The 12,952-nt window shown below is 30.5% G+C and overlaps 1 protein-coding gene across 2 annotated transcripts in view; it reads right to left on the minus strand.

Moving 5' to 3' along the window:
* LOC124357775 (myotubularin-related protein 6) overlaps nucleotides 1–12,952 on the minus strand; it is an 80,219-nt gene that overhangs the window by 9,823 nt on the left and 57,444 nt on the right. For both annotated transcript variants that reach the window (XM_046809820.1, XM_046809819.1), the window contains exons 9-14: nucleotides 8,885–9,135; nucleotides 7,329–7,457; nucleotides 4,310–4,436; nucleotides 3,778–3,885; nucleotides 2,364–2,460; nucleotides 987–1,132 (exon numbers count right to left, since the gene is read on the minus strand). In XM_046809820.1, coding sequence (XP_046665776.1) covers nucleotides 987–1,132; nucleotides 2,364–2,460; nucleotides 3,778–3,885; nucleotides 4,310–4,436; nucleotides 7,329–7,457; nucleotides 8,885–9,135 — 858 coding nt within the window. The remainder of the gene's footprint in view (nucleotides 1–986; nucleotides 1,133–2,363; nucleotides 2,461–3,777; nucleotides 3,886–4,309; nucleotides 4,437–7,328; nucleotides 7,458–8,884; nucleotides 9,136–12,952) is intronic.

A 12,952-nucleotide genomic window follows, 5' to 3' on the forward strand; every position in this document is an offset into this window, starting at 1 on the left:
ATAATGATATGGGAAAATAGGGAAGAAGAGTTAGAACGAGAGTTAAACAAATGGGCAAAAGTGTGGCGAAGAAATATGGTTTAGAGATGGAACATAACAAAAATGTAAAGTAATGAAAGTAGAGAGAAGGGATGGAAATAACAAAGACGTGTTAGTTGAAGGAAAAAAGACTTGAAAAGGTGAAGGAATTCTGTTATTTAGGAAGTATCATAACAGATAGGGGCACAATAAGAGAAGAGATAGGAAACAGAATATGGAAGAGTGGAAAGTTTTTCTAAATATGGTAAAGAAGATTGTGTGGAGTTGGAACATTGGGGAAAGAATCAAAAGTATTGATGTATAAATCTTATTTCCAACCAATTTTATTATATGGAGCAGAGACGTGGACGTGGACTAAAAATGATTTAAGCAGATTGCAAGCTGCAGAAATGAGATTTTTAAGAGGGATAGAGAAGACTACAAGAAGAGATAGAATAAGGAACGAAATAACCAGAGAAAGATTGAAGGTAGTTTCACTGCAAGAGACAATGGAAGGAAGAAGAATACAGTGGATGGGGCATGTGAAGAGGATGGGAGATAATAGAATGCCTAGAATAAGCACTGGAGAAAGGAGGAAGGAGGAAGAAGACCAAGAGGAAGACCGAGAGGAAGATGGGGAGGACCAAGTGTGGAAAAGACATAGAGAGAAGGGGGGACTACAGAAAAATACAGGTGGATGAAGAGGAGACATGGAACGATAGACTAAAGTGGAGGAGGCTGTGTACGACGACCCGTGAGAACGGAAAACGTTCTAACGATGATGATGATGATGATGATGATGATGATTTACTGTTCCAATGTCTTAAGGTATGGAGACTTGCAGAAACAGACTTTTAATATGCAATGTTAACTATGATTCAATGATAATTCCATTATGAAAGACCTTATGAATATTATTAACTCCAAAAAAATACAATCATGTATATTACTAAAGACGAGCATGCTACCTTGGGCATGAAGTGGTCAAAATGTGTAGAACACTGGCACTCCTCCACATTGCGAAGTGGCTTCCAGTCCAGAGCCACAGATTCCAGCTCCAGCCTCAGGCTGTCTCCAGATACCCCCTTCAGCAGGTCATCTCCAGCAACCCCCACTGTAACATACACCAGTTACAAAGAAGTGTGTAGAGCAATATACACCAGTTATGATGTAATTTGGTTGACCATATAGACGGACTAGAAGAATTAAGATTAGCAAGGAGCAATTTATGTTATTATAAAGTGTTTGTCTGGAAACAGTATTAAGAATTATCATTATTCATCCATAGGTGATTCGAAGAACAATAAATATTTACGATACCGGTACAGATTTTTTAACAGGATAAAATGAGCTACTAAATGTATTGTTTTGTCAAAGAGATTTAATAAGAAGTATTAAAACAATCTAAATTGAAATAAATGATTAATTACATAATATTTGATATAAACTAGAATAATTAGATCATCCCAAAACGTTCATGATCTAAAATCGTATTATATATATATTATACTTTTAGCCCACGGCAGTGCAATACATTTATTATTGGTAATATTAGATACCATCAGAAATATCATTAGAAATATTCTCAATTTTTAAATAATACAAATATACTGTTAATATATTATTATAACATCAGCTGCACTGAAAATTAGCCAAGTTACATTGGTGCCAAAATATGGAACTGCCAGAGAAACTGAAAAATGTGGATCAACAACAATTCACACATCACTTTCTTCTCAATTCACCCTTCTACAGCATCGAAGAATTCATGAACTGGAGAACTCAACAGGGCTCTTGACAACTTACTGTATTTGTAATTGTATTTTTATGACGCTACACTACAAAGATATCTTTGTCTTTGAAAAAAAAAACAACAACAAATATTATTGTCAGTGAAGATGCATCAGCTGTTTTGACATGTTTGTTGCTCCTGGTTTGTGTAAGCATAACTTTATAATAGTCATGCTCACTTATGCGTTGACAGATTTCATTGAAAATTATACTGTTGGAATTGTAATAACAATTTCTAAATAGTAAATCTTTCAAATTGTTTATAACTATAATGGCTTTTTTATTGCTCCTTAAACATTTTCAATAGGAACCATTTTGTTAATATTAAGACAGATCACACAATTATATTTTTTAAGTTTTTCTATTATAAGTCACAGCCTATGTGCAAAGTTTGATATCTGTAGCTTTACTAGTACTAAATATAATAGTTTTAATACAAAATTAAAGGGGGTTGTGACACCTTTTTCTGAACACCCTGTATAAATATCACTAATATTATAGTGAGTAGTATGCACACGACACACAAGTACCACTACTGCACAGTAATAACTTACTTGGAAGAGGCAGCTCTTTATCACAGGAAAGCTTCATCTCGGTTGCACCAAGAGGATCTTCAAATCCGTTATTTGAGATCTTTGCTATTTCTTCTACCTGAAAATATGCACAATGTATGAGAGCTCTTAATTGAAAACAAATCCATATTTTTCCCTATATGTGTTTATTTCAGCCATGATTCTGTGATGTTCTCACTTCAGATGAGACCAACAAATTAATGTACTTACACAATTAATTTTTTCGATATAACTACTAATATTGTTTATGTCTTAAAAGAAAGTAGCCTTTATTCTACCAATAAACTGAATATCTTAAAGATTTAAATAAGTAATTATTTAAGATCTTGCTAGTTAACATTAAATTTAAATACTTGATAATGGGTGTTAACATTTTAGACATTACACTCTCCACATAATTTAATGAGGGAGAATATAATCCCTATTCTGATACGAAATGAAATTGATTTTTAAATATCATACAAACAATTTTTAACTATAGAGTTTTAGAAAACTGTCATTTAAATCCATGTTTAAATGAATGTTTCTTGAGTACTGTGTCTTAACTGTACTGATTTTATTAAATCATTTATTATGAAAAAACAAATTTTTTTATCTTCACTTTATACATTGTGATATATAAATTTGGTCTTCACCTAATTATTTAGCTTACAAAGTCCTTTAAAATGATCAACGCAATACATGTTTAAACATTCAAGAATTGGATCCCAGAAATTCTGATTTATATACATAATGTACTTTAAAATTCATTAAACAATTCAACACTATTTAAGCGTAACTATTCTAAAATAAATCAGTTTTTTCACAATTGATTTGAGACATCTTATAAATAAACACCCTATATAACAAATTTGGTGGTTTTTAAAGTTAAAATTTATTTATATTTCTTCTTAGATTTTACTAACTGTTACTACTTTTCTGGTGCACTTGAATATTATTACCAAATTTAATTCGAGGATCTGGCTTATGAAAGTGTTAAAATAAGAAATGTATAAGTATTCAATAATATGTAAATAACCAGAATCAATAGTGATGAATTTCCACTGCTACCTTTAGTGTAAAATAAACAAAAGTAAAAAATAAAATGTTGATACTGCGATTTAATATTTTGTGATTGTCAGATGTTATGCCTTTTAAAAAACATTAATTTAAGATAAATTACAATTTGTTTACCACACTACCAATCTCAACCTTAGCAATTACCTTTTATCAATATCGTTGTATTGGGTACAGGAGAAATTGTGTACTTCTTTTACAAATTATTCTTTCTTTATTAAAAAAATTAAAACTCTACAATTAAACCAATTTTAATGAGATATAAATACAATTAGGTTATGGTTTTAAAGACGAATACTATAGTTAGTTAAATGGTTTTCAAAAAGTACATTATACATACCTTATCATAGAGAAGTTTATTGTCTATTGTCTGTGGACTTTCTTTGGTAATTTCAGACTTAACTTTGTCACCCACACTGGCCAGCTTCAGTTTGATGGCTGTTACTCGCTGTGAACACGACACAAAGTTGTAAATCAAAGTATAACAAAAGCTCTATAGATTTTCAATACACCTAGAAACAACAAAGCAATTTGAAAAGCATGAAAATCTTTCATTTACAATTTAAAGATCACATTTGAATAAATTTACAGATTTTATAACTAGCTTATTGCTTATTAATGTTGTCATACATCTTTAAAAAACTGCACATCAGATTTTAACACTACCACTGCAAATTTTTTTACATTTTCTCACACTCATTTTTGGATTGTTCAAGAATGCAAAATGATTATTGTACAGCTAAAATTATATTGTTGATAGAGATATTTCGGTCTTAAATAAATAAATAGGAAATGTGTGCAATCATTCCACTGACTTGCTGAAAAGAGGACAGATTTCTTTTTAACAAATTACGTGTCAGAGTATCTCTGACCTTCTGCAGCAGGCGGATGTGGTCCTCCAATGAACTACTATGGTCGCAGCAGACCAGCAGCAACTCTTCTACGTTCTCTCTGGGGTGTATACCATTCTCAAACCTGCAGTACATCCCCCTCCAGAACCTGTGCATTTATACAAGATGTTTGTTTGGTTTCAAAAATTCTTTGCATAAAAAATGTTATTATGCCCTATATTGTATTCTATTACTCTTTTTGTATGTGTAGTTGAAAAACAGTATATTTGTAACTATTTTGAACAAACAATTTAGTATTGATCAGATTACAAGTTTCTGAGTTATGAATTTTCGAAGTTGTAGTTTGATTGAAAAGCGCTAAAAACCAGTACCTGTTTTTCAACATAAAAACTGAAAATATTTTTGTAAATTCTTAAGTTTAAACGCATAAACAAACAAAACTTTAATGTAACTCTTGTTATTATTGTAGCTCTACTGATTAGTTTGTGGTTAACTCTCAAACTTAGGTACCTAAACTTTTTGATCTGAGAGTAACTGGCCGAGGGCCAACTAGATCCGACTTTTCGAATACTTATATTCTGGTACAATGTTGACATATGGCATTGTAATTAGTCTCATTTTATACATAATAAATCAAATAAGAATATATTTGATATGTTACAGCTGGTAAAAGCTACTAGCCAAATATTAGAGACAAATTATATATGAGTGCAGCAGATTTTCAACATTTTGCACTAATATATCAGGAAAATCAAAACTCAAAAATACACACACTTACTTTTTTTAAACTTTTTAAATTATACTTGTTCCTATTTATATAGGAAACAGCACAAAATGTGCATACAACTGTGTTAAGATCATTAAATTAAATTTTTTTTCGTCAAAATGTTACAAAATTTACAACATAGTATTTTGTTTTAATTTCAACAGATTTTATCATTTAAATAAATATTATAAGTTATAGTCTATATATAGCTTATATAGTTTTGCCCCTTAATACTAAAACAAAAATCATCCCATTACGTTTATTATTTTTTTTAAGTTGTGAATTATTTTGTGGAACACTGCACAAATGCACACAAAAAATCAAACTCAACTATACAGATACTTACTTTTTTAACTTGGTATGTTTGTTCCTATTTACGTTATGAATAACAAAAAGATGCACAAAAATAATTTAAGATCATAAAACTGCATTTTTGTTATTTAAAAATTGTAAAAGGTTTCATTATTGAAATAAAAATCATATGTTATAGCCTACTTTTCATTCTACATAATAAAATAAAAATCATTTCATTACGTTTATACGTTTAGTTTAAAATAGTTATGAATTGTTTGGTGGAACCACCATACAGACACCAAAAGAGTGTTTGAGAAAGTGATTTATCATAAAGCTCTGGCAAAAGCACTTGCACTCAAAGGGTTAAACATAATTGGACTCAACAGTTAGCGCTGTTTATCCTTTGTAGTTTTTGTTTAATTCAAACATGCATGTGCCTATTTCAAGGTAATAAATAATATGTTTCTAATAAATGTTTGAAAAAGTGCTATAATTTCATAAAAAAAACCTGCTCACAAGCACTTTTATCTTTGCCTCTTGAAAAATAATGGGCATAAAATAACATATAGGCTTCCATCTCACACAAACAACAGCTCTTCTCAACTGCTACGTTGTGAAGCTAAGAATGGCTTATTTCAATGTTTACTGGCAGTGAAACAAGGATGTCATCCATCATCATCCATTGATCTACATTGATTTTCCTGAATAGTGAGTGTCCACATTATCATCATGAGTGTTTTCCTTCCTTCAATAAACATAGCTCACTAACATAACAATGAACCTACTTGTCCAATCATTCAAACCACAAAGACTAGATATCTCACAACAACACATTTTAACTGTTTCAACCCTATGCACTCAAATGCAGTATTTATAATTAGTCCTTGGAGTTTGTATGGCCAGCTCTATTGGCTACCGCCATTTTGTAGGAAGCACAGATTAATTTTGCCGTAATGTTGTCTCGGCTTGTACGTCCAGCTGTACTAGCTAAGATATAATACATCCATAACTCATAAGGCCAGCACCACTGGCCACTAAACATTGCAGTTATTTTCTAATATTCTCTTTGTATTATAATTAATGGTGAATGCTAAAACCTACAGAGTAGCCTTGTTTTAAAGCAATTTTAAGTCAAGCAATAAATTTTAAATTAGCCTATAATTCTTGTCTAAACATTGGCTGTGCAAATAAGATGAATAACGCATAGTGGGCCTATACACTGAAGTGATAGAAGGAAAGAAAACCTAACAAATTGTACTAGAAGTATTCTAACTATTCTTGATTACACATGTGTATTTTTTAAAGTTTTATTCCGTAAAAAATTTTAAAGACTGAGTAAAATGTGAAATGGTTCATGTCTGAGTATAACATAACTATAAAGGCCTACTTTTTAACATTTTATTTAAATATCTTTGTTAAAAATATACGTATAATGGTTAAATTTGCCAAATATATGTTTATCGTTGTATTAGAAAGATTCATTAAAAATAAATTTTTAATTAATTTTCATATCTTTTTTTTCAAAATTTTAAATTACTATGCAAATAACAACAGAGGAAATAGAAAAATAATTCCGATCTGGGGAGGCAAACAACAAATATGGCCGCCGAGCTGTCAATGAAAATAGCGTGGCCATCTGTACTGGCCATACGAGTTGTGAGGACAAACTACAGCAAAACTAACGCGAGCTGTCTGGAACCTTGGTGTCGCCAGTGCTGCTAACCTTTTGAGCACAAAGGGTTAATGTTTTTACAGTCAAGAAATAATGAGAATCTCACAAGTGGTGGCGACACAAAGTGGAGTATTTGGTTTGTTGCACAAAACAAGTGATTACTATTGACACTAGCAAGCCCATACTAAAATACTGCACCCTCTTAGGACAGACATTTCTGTTGCTTTAAATAAATGAGGAGGAAAATCATGAAAATCTACTTTTTCGACAATCCCCATAAATGAATAATAATTTGCAATGAATTTCACCTTATGTTTTGTGGTGCCAGATTTGGCCGCATCATGTCTGGCAGGGAAGCTGCAGTGTAAAGAGGGTTCAGGTACTCATGCATGTGGTTAGCCATGAAACCCCAGAGGGAATATGTACGTTCATGCAACCTGAAAAAACATTCAGAGTGAGTTATATCAATTAATAAACTAAGCAATGATTTATATTAAGGTTAAGAAAGCAGTTCCTTCACTGAATACACCTTGATCGTAATAGAACTGACAGTCAAATGTTTACTCTTACAAAAATACAACTTTAAAAACATCCTTAACCTTTTGTGTAATGAAATACATGTCAGTGGTAATGTTGATAAGCCCATGCATACTTTAGATAAGACTTTCCATAGATAATATATTATTATGTAATAAGTGACACAATTTATATCTATTTGAAATCTTATAGATGTGTCAATCTTATACAGGATGTCAAATAAGGTAGATTCAATATTATCCGACTGGTAGCACTGATTTTAAAATCCAGAGAACGTAAAACAATTGCTGGTAGCAGCCAGTTCTTACATATGTTGCACGGAATTTTTAATAAATTTTAACACGATTTAATTTATTTTAGATTAATTTTAACTTTTTTCTACATCTTTTTAAACAAATTATTACCTGGCTTCTCTAAATGTTACTTTTAAAATTGTAAAGTGTTTTCAAACATTATACATAACACTTTTTAATATAAAACACATGGCATTGAAAATGAAAGTTGATTTCAACAAATTACTTAATAGCATATTCAGCTTCTATCACAATAACACAAATTAGAGTTCATATTTGCTTCAGCTAGGACATCCTGGAGAGGGTATTCTTGCCAAGGGTCAGATACATATTAGTCTACAGATTCTACTGGCATCAATACAGGAATCTGTTATAAAAATGACTTAGATCTATGAATACTACCTTAATACCACCATCTACTAACTATCCCATACATGGTAGACCAGAACCAGGTCTTCTAATTGATGTCTTTTACAAGATCAACTCAGTATTTTTGTAAATATACATTTATTTGAAATAAGATATCAATTGTTTCTTATTATCAAATATTATATTCTTATAGAAAACCAAATAGTCTGGTTTTTACTACGTAGAAGGTAAAAATCTACTTTCTTTCAATTACGTAAAAAAATGAGTCGTTGCATTTCAAAAAGTTGACGAGATTTTTCATAGTAATATTTAAAAACTATAAGAAACATCATGCAGATTTCATGTCAAAAACGTTCCAATATGGGTACTAATAAGAGAGCTGTTACAGTTTGAAAATTTTGACTAACACCAGTTTTTTTAGTGCAGCGAGTGAATGACTCAACCAATAATTAACATAATCACGTTGATTTGTTGGTCTTGTTATAACGCAAAACTTTGTCCATTTAATCTTTACTGTATCTCTTATTGTTTGCAAGATCTCTTCATGTGCATACTATTTGAACCACTGTATGGATCTTATACACTAATACAGAATCTTATTTGACAAATACCAATGGATTGTGTGACTAATTCATACATTTTGACCATACTGAGTCAACCCTCACCTCAAGTCTAAGCGGTCCTTCTCGCAGTTGCCGATGAAAGTGCCGTACTGGCAGGAGGTAACATGGTCATGCAGCGCCAACAAAAACCTCTCATTGAACTGGAACGCAGCCGGGAACTGTGTATACAGCTGCCATGTGCAGTCGATGAACTGTGTGAACACCGGTGATATCTCCTTGGGGTCTCCCGCAATGTGTCCACACCTATCTGTGAACTTGTGGCCGAACGCCAGCCACTCCTTCTCTATCAATGCCTGCAGTAACAATAAACATGATTTAATTCATGAGCCAAAATAAGGTAGGACTAAAAAGCCCTCTCTCCTGCCTGTTTGATTACACAAACATTTTTTTTAAGATATAGTATTTATTTCTTCGTTTGCAGAAATTGCTCTATCCATTACACAAACAATTAAATCGTGTGTTTATACAATGCTAATTGCATCTTGCTTCTGAACTATTAATGAAAGGTTTTTTACAATAATAAATTACAGTTTGTATTTAATTTAACATACTGTTTAATTTTGTTTAAGAGGGAACAACAACTTACTGATATTGAAAAATTAAATTCAACAGAAATTTAAATCATGCCTGGAATATTTTGGAAAAATGAAATAATTTAGTGAAGTACAATAAGCTTAATATCTCAACACTGACGACAGTCCCTTAGAAGATACTCCTTGAGTTCAGTCCCAGAGAGATCTCAGTTCTCATCTAGTAGGTGCAGAATAGCAAAATATTAATTCAATAAGTTCTTTTTTATAATATTTTATACAAAATAATAAGGTGTTCCTTTTCAAAACTAAATCAAGTTGTCTACATACCTAAGCAAACAATTTTATGAAAAAATAATATAATTCAAAAAATACATAGGGACAGAATAATTTATAGCTTATAGCATAACTCACTATCAGGACTGAATCATGGATCATGAGACCCAAGCTTGTGACTGCCCCGATAAACAGAAGTAAAAGCTTTGCTGAGGCCATCAGTCAAGTAATTCCACATCAGTTACTGTTTATCTAATACAGTCACTGGGCAATGAAAAATGGTGTAGACATTCGTTAAACATTCCATGTCATTGAAATAGTTGCAATTTCAATCTTAGTCCATCATTCCATATAATAGTATGAAGAAATGAATTTCTTGCAGTATTTTTTAGATTTGTAGTTTCTTAGTTGCTATTAAATCAGTAAATATTTTCTACAATGTCAAGGGAATGATTCTCTGATCCTCAGGTATGTAACAAAATAATTAATGGATTTTAAAGAATACAATTTACAAAGGAAACAGTATCTTACTAAATAGTCAATAGTCAATAGTCAAATATTCTTTATTCAAAAACATATAGTACATTTCTTACATTAGAATAGTGTCAAGTTTCAATAATATAAAATAAAGACTACATCCAAAACTAAATCTAAAAATCAATTGTTATTATTAAAAAAATACCCTTTTCAAATTCCTCTATAGAGTACAAAGCTAAACCTGTCAAAAATGCTTTTAACTTTTTCTTAAATATATTACAATTGTCCTCTTTTTTTAATTTCTTCTGGTAACTTTTCCAAGAATTTATTTCCTGCAAATGTTGTTTTTTTTTTTTTGTAGAACTCCAGACGGTAACTTGGAAAATTAGACTCATTTTTGTGTCGTTGTATTGTACGAGTGAATAAAATAATGTTGATCCCTTAGTGGGTTGTATCTTAGGAACATTATGCACTCATAAATAAATAGCCCATAAACGGTCAATATTTTTTAGTTCTTTGGAACTTTTCTTTGACAGAATCATTAAAATTCAGATGTAACATGACTCTGACTGTCTCTTTTTTGGACTTTCAATATTTCCGTGAGGTTTTCCATTTTTGTTGTTCCATATACACAAATGCCATAGGCTATGTGAGACTGGATATGAGAATAATAAATCAATTTTAAAGTTTCGAAAAACTACACAAATTTAACATCTTTCGAATTGCAAATAGTCCTGAATTTATTTTGTTTAAAACCAATTTAGTATGTTCATCCCATGACAAATTACTATCAACCAATAATCCTAGAAATTTTTATCTGATCAACCCTTTCAATTACACTGTCATTTAATTTCAATATTTAAATCTAAAATTTGATTGGATTGTTTTGGTTTTTAAAATTTACAAGCTTGGTTTTATCAGAATTTAGAGTTAAATTGTGGTTTTGAAAAAATTGTTCAATACAGGCCAATTCGATTGAGGTCAGTAACTTTATCTCTTCTACTGTCTTCCCTGAAACTTTCAAGTTAGAGTCGTCAGCATAGAGACAAAGTCCTGAATAAGGCTCAAAATTTAAACATTTTGCTATGTTATTTAAATAACACAAAAAAAGGAGAGGTCCTAAAATGGAGCCTTGCGGTACCCCTACATTTATTGATTCAAGGTTGGATTGAAATTTAACTACATAATTTTTTTCAGTAATGTGGTTAATTTGAACAAATTGTTTTCTATTAGAAAGATATGATTCAAACCAACTTAATGCATTGTTTTTTTATACCCAACTCTTGCAGCTTCAGCAATAGCAGTGAATGATTCACACTGTCAAATGCTTTAGACAGGTCCATAAAAATTCCTATTACTTTTTCTCCTCTGTCTATTGCCTCTATAATTGATTCAATAAAAGCTTACCACTGCTGTGATTGTTGATTTTTGTTTTTTCTGAAGCCATGTTGAATAGTCTCCAGAATATCATTATTCTCTAAAAAATTGCATAAGTCTGCTATAAACTACTTTTTCATAAATTTTTGATAGTGATGGCAACAGTGATACTGGTCGATAATTTTTAATATCCAAGGGGTCATTTTTTTTGTAGATTGGGATAACTTTTGCAATTTTGAGTTGATCAGGGAAAAATACCACAAATAAATGATGAATTTATTAAATGTACTAATACTTTGCTCAGTTGTTTATTCACAGTTTTTATGATGTCATTGGGATGTCATCATGGCCACTTGAAAATTTGTTTTGAAAAGAGTTTATTATCTTTTGGATTTCCATCTCATCTGTTTGTGTTAAATAAAATATTTTTTTCAAAATTAGAACCAAATAAATTTTGCCCACTAATGACCGATAGATTATTGTTTATGCAGGTGCCATTGTCCGTATTTACATTGGCAGATATCATTCCTGTAAAGAATTCATTGAAAATTTTACTTATTTTCAGTGGATTCACAATTACTCGGTTATTATTTTTAATTTTGATGTTGTTTAAAGCTCTTTAAACTTGTCACCAATTTCTGAATTTATTATATTCCAAGTAGTTTTATTTTTATTTTTTGACTTTTTAATTTTTTGATCAAAGAAATCTTTTTTAGCTGTCAGTAAATTTGTTTTGTAGATTTTATTTTTGTGCTTACATAGTTTAGATAGATTTCAAATCATTTGTTACTCGAGCTTTCTTATTTAGTTGAATTATATTTTGTTTTTCCTCCTTTAACTCTTGGTTTATCCATTTATTCAGAACTTTTTTTGTTTTAAAACATTTCTTTGGAAAAGATATATTAAAAGTAGTTGATGAATGTACTGTAAAATATACCAAATTTTTCATGCACAGGTGAAAGAAAAACCGTCTGCCACGTTTCCCTCTCTAATAGTTCTTTGAACATTACCATATTTTCTTCTGAAAAAATCCCTCTTGATATTTATTAAACAATTATTTCTTACATTATTTCTACATGTATTCACTATTTCTAATACTTGACCATCATGGTCAGATAGCATAGTTATTACTCCAGTTACTAATATTTGATATTTTTTTAAACTAGTTAAGAAATTATCTATTGCTGATACAGACCCTTGGAATACTCTTGTTGGGAAAATTTACTGCATAATTCATATCAAAGCTTTTCAAGATATTTTTTAAGTTTTACATGTTCGCTACTATTTTTTAAAACATTTATATTTAAGTCCCCTGCTAAAATAATATATGGATACTTTTTAATAACTAAATCTATAAGACAACTTAATTTATCCAAAAATACATTAACATTTGAGCTGGGGGACCTGTAAAGACCAATTAAAACAAACTTAAAATTTTTTAAAGAATATG

Source organism: Homalodisca vitripennis, chromosome 3, assembly GCF_021130785.1.
Source record: "Homalodisca vitripennis isolate AUS2020 chromosome 3, UT_GWSS_2.1, whole genome shotgun sequence".
NCBI classification, from domain to species: Eukaryota; Metazoa; Arthropoda; class Insecta; order Hemiptera; family Cicadellidae; genus Homalodisca; species Homalodisca vitripennis.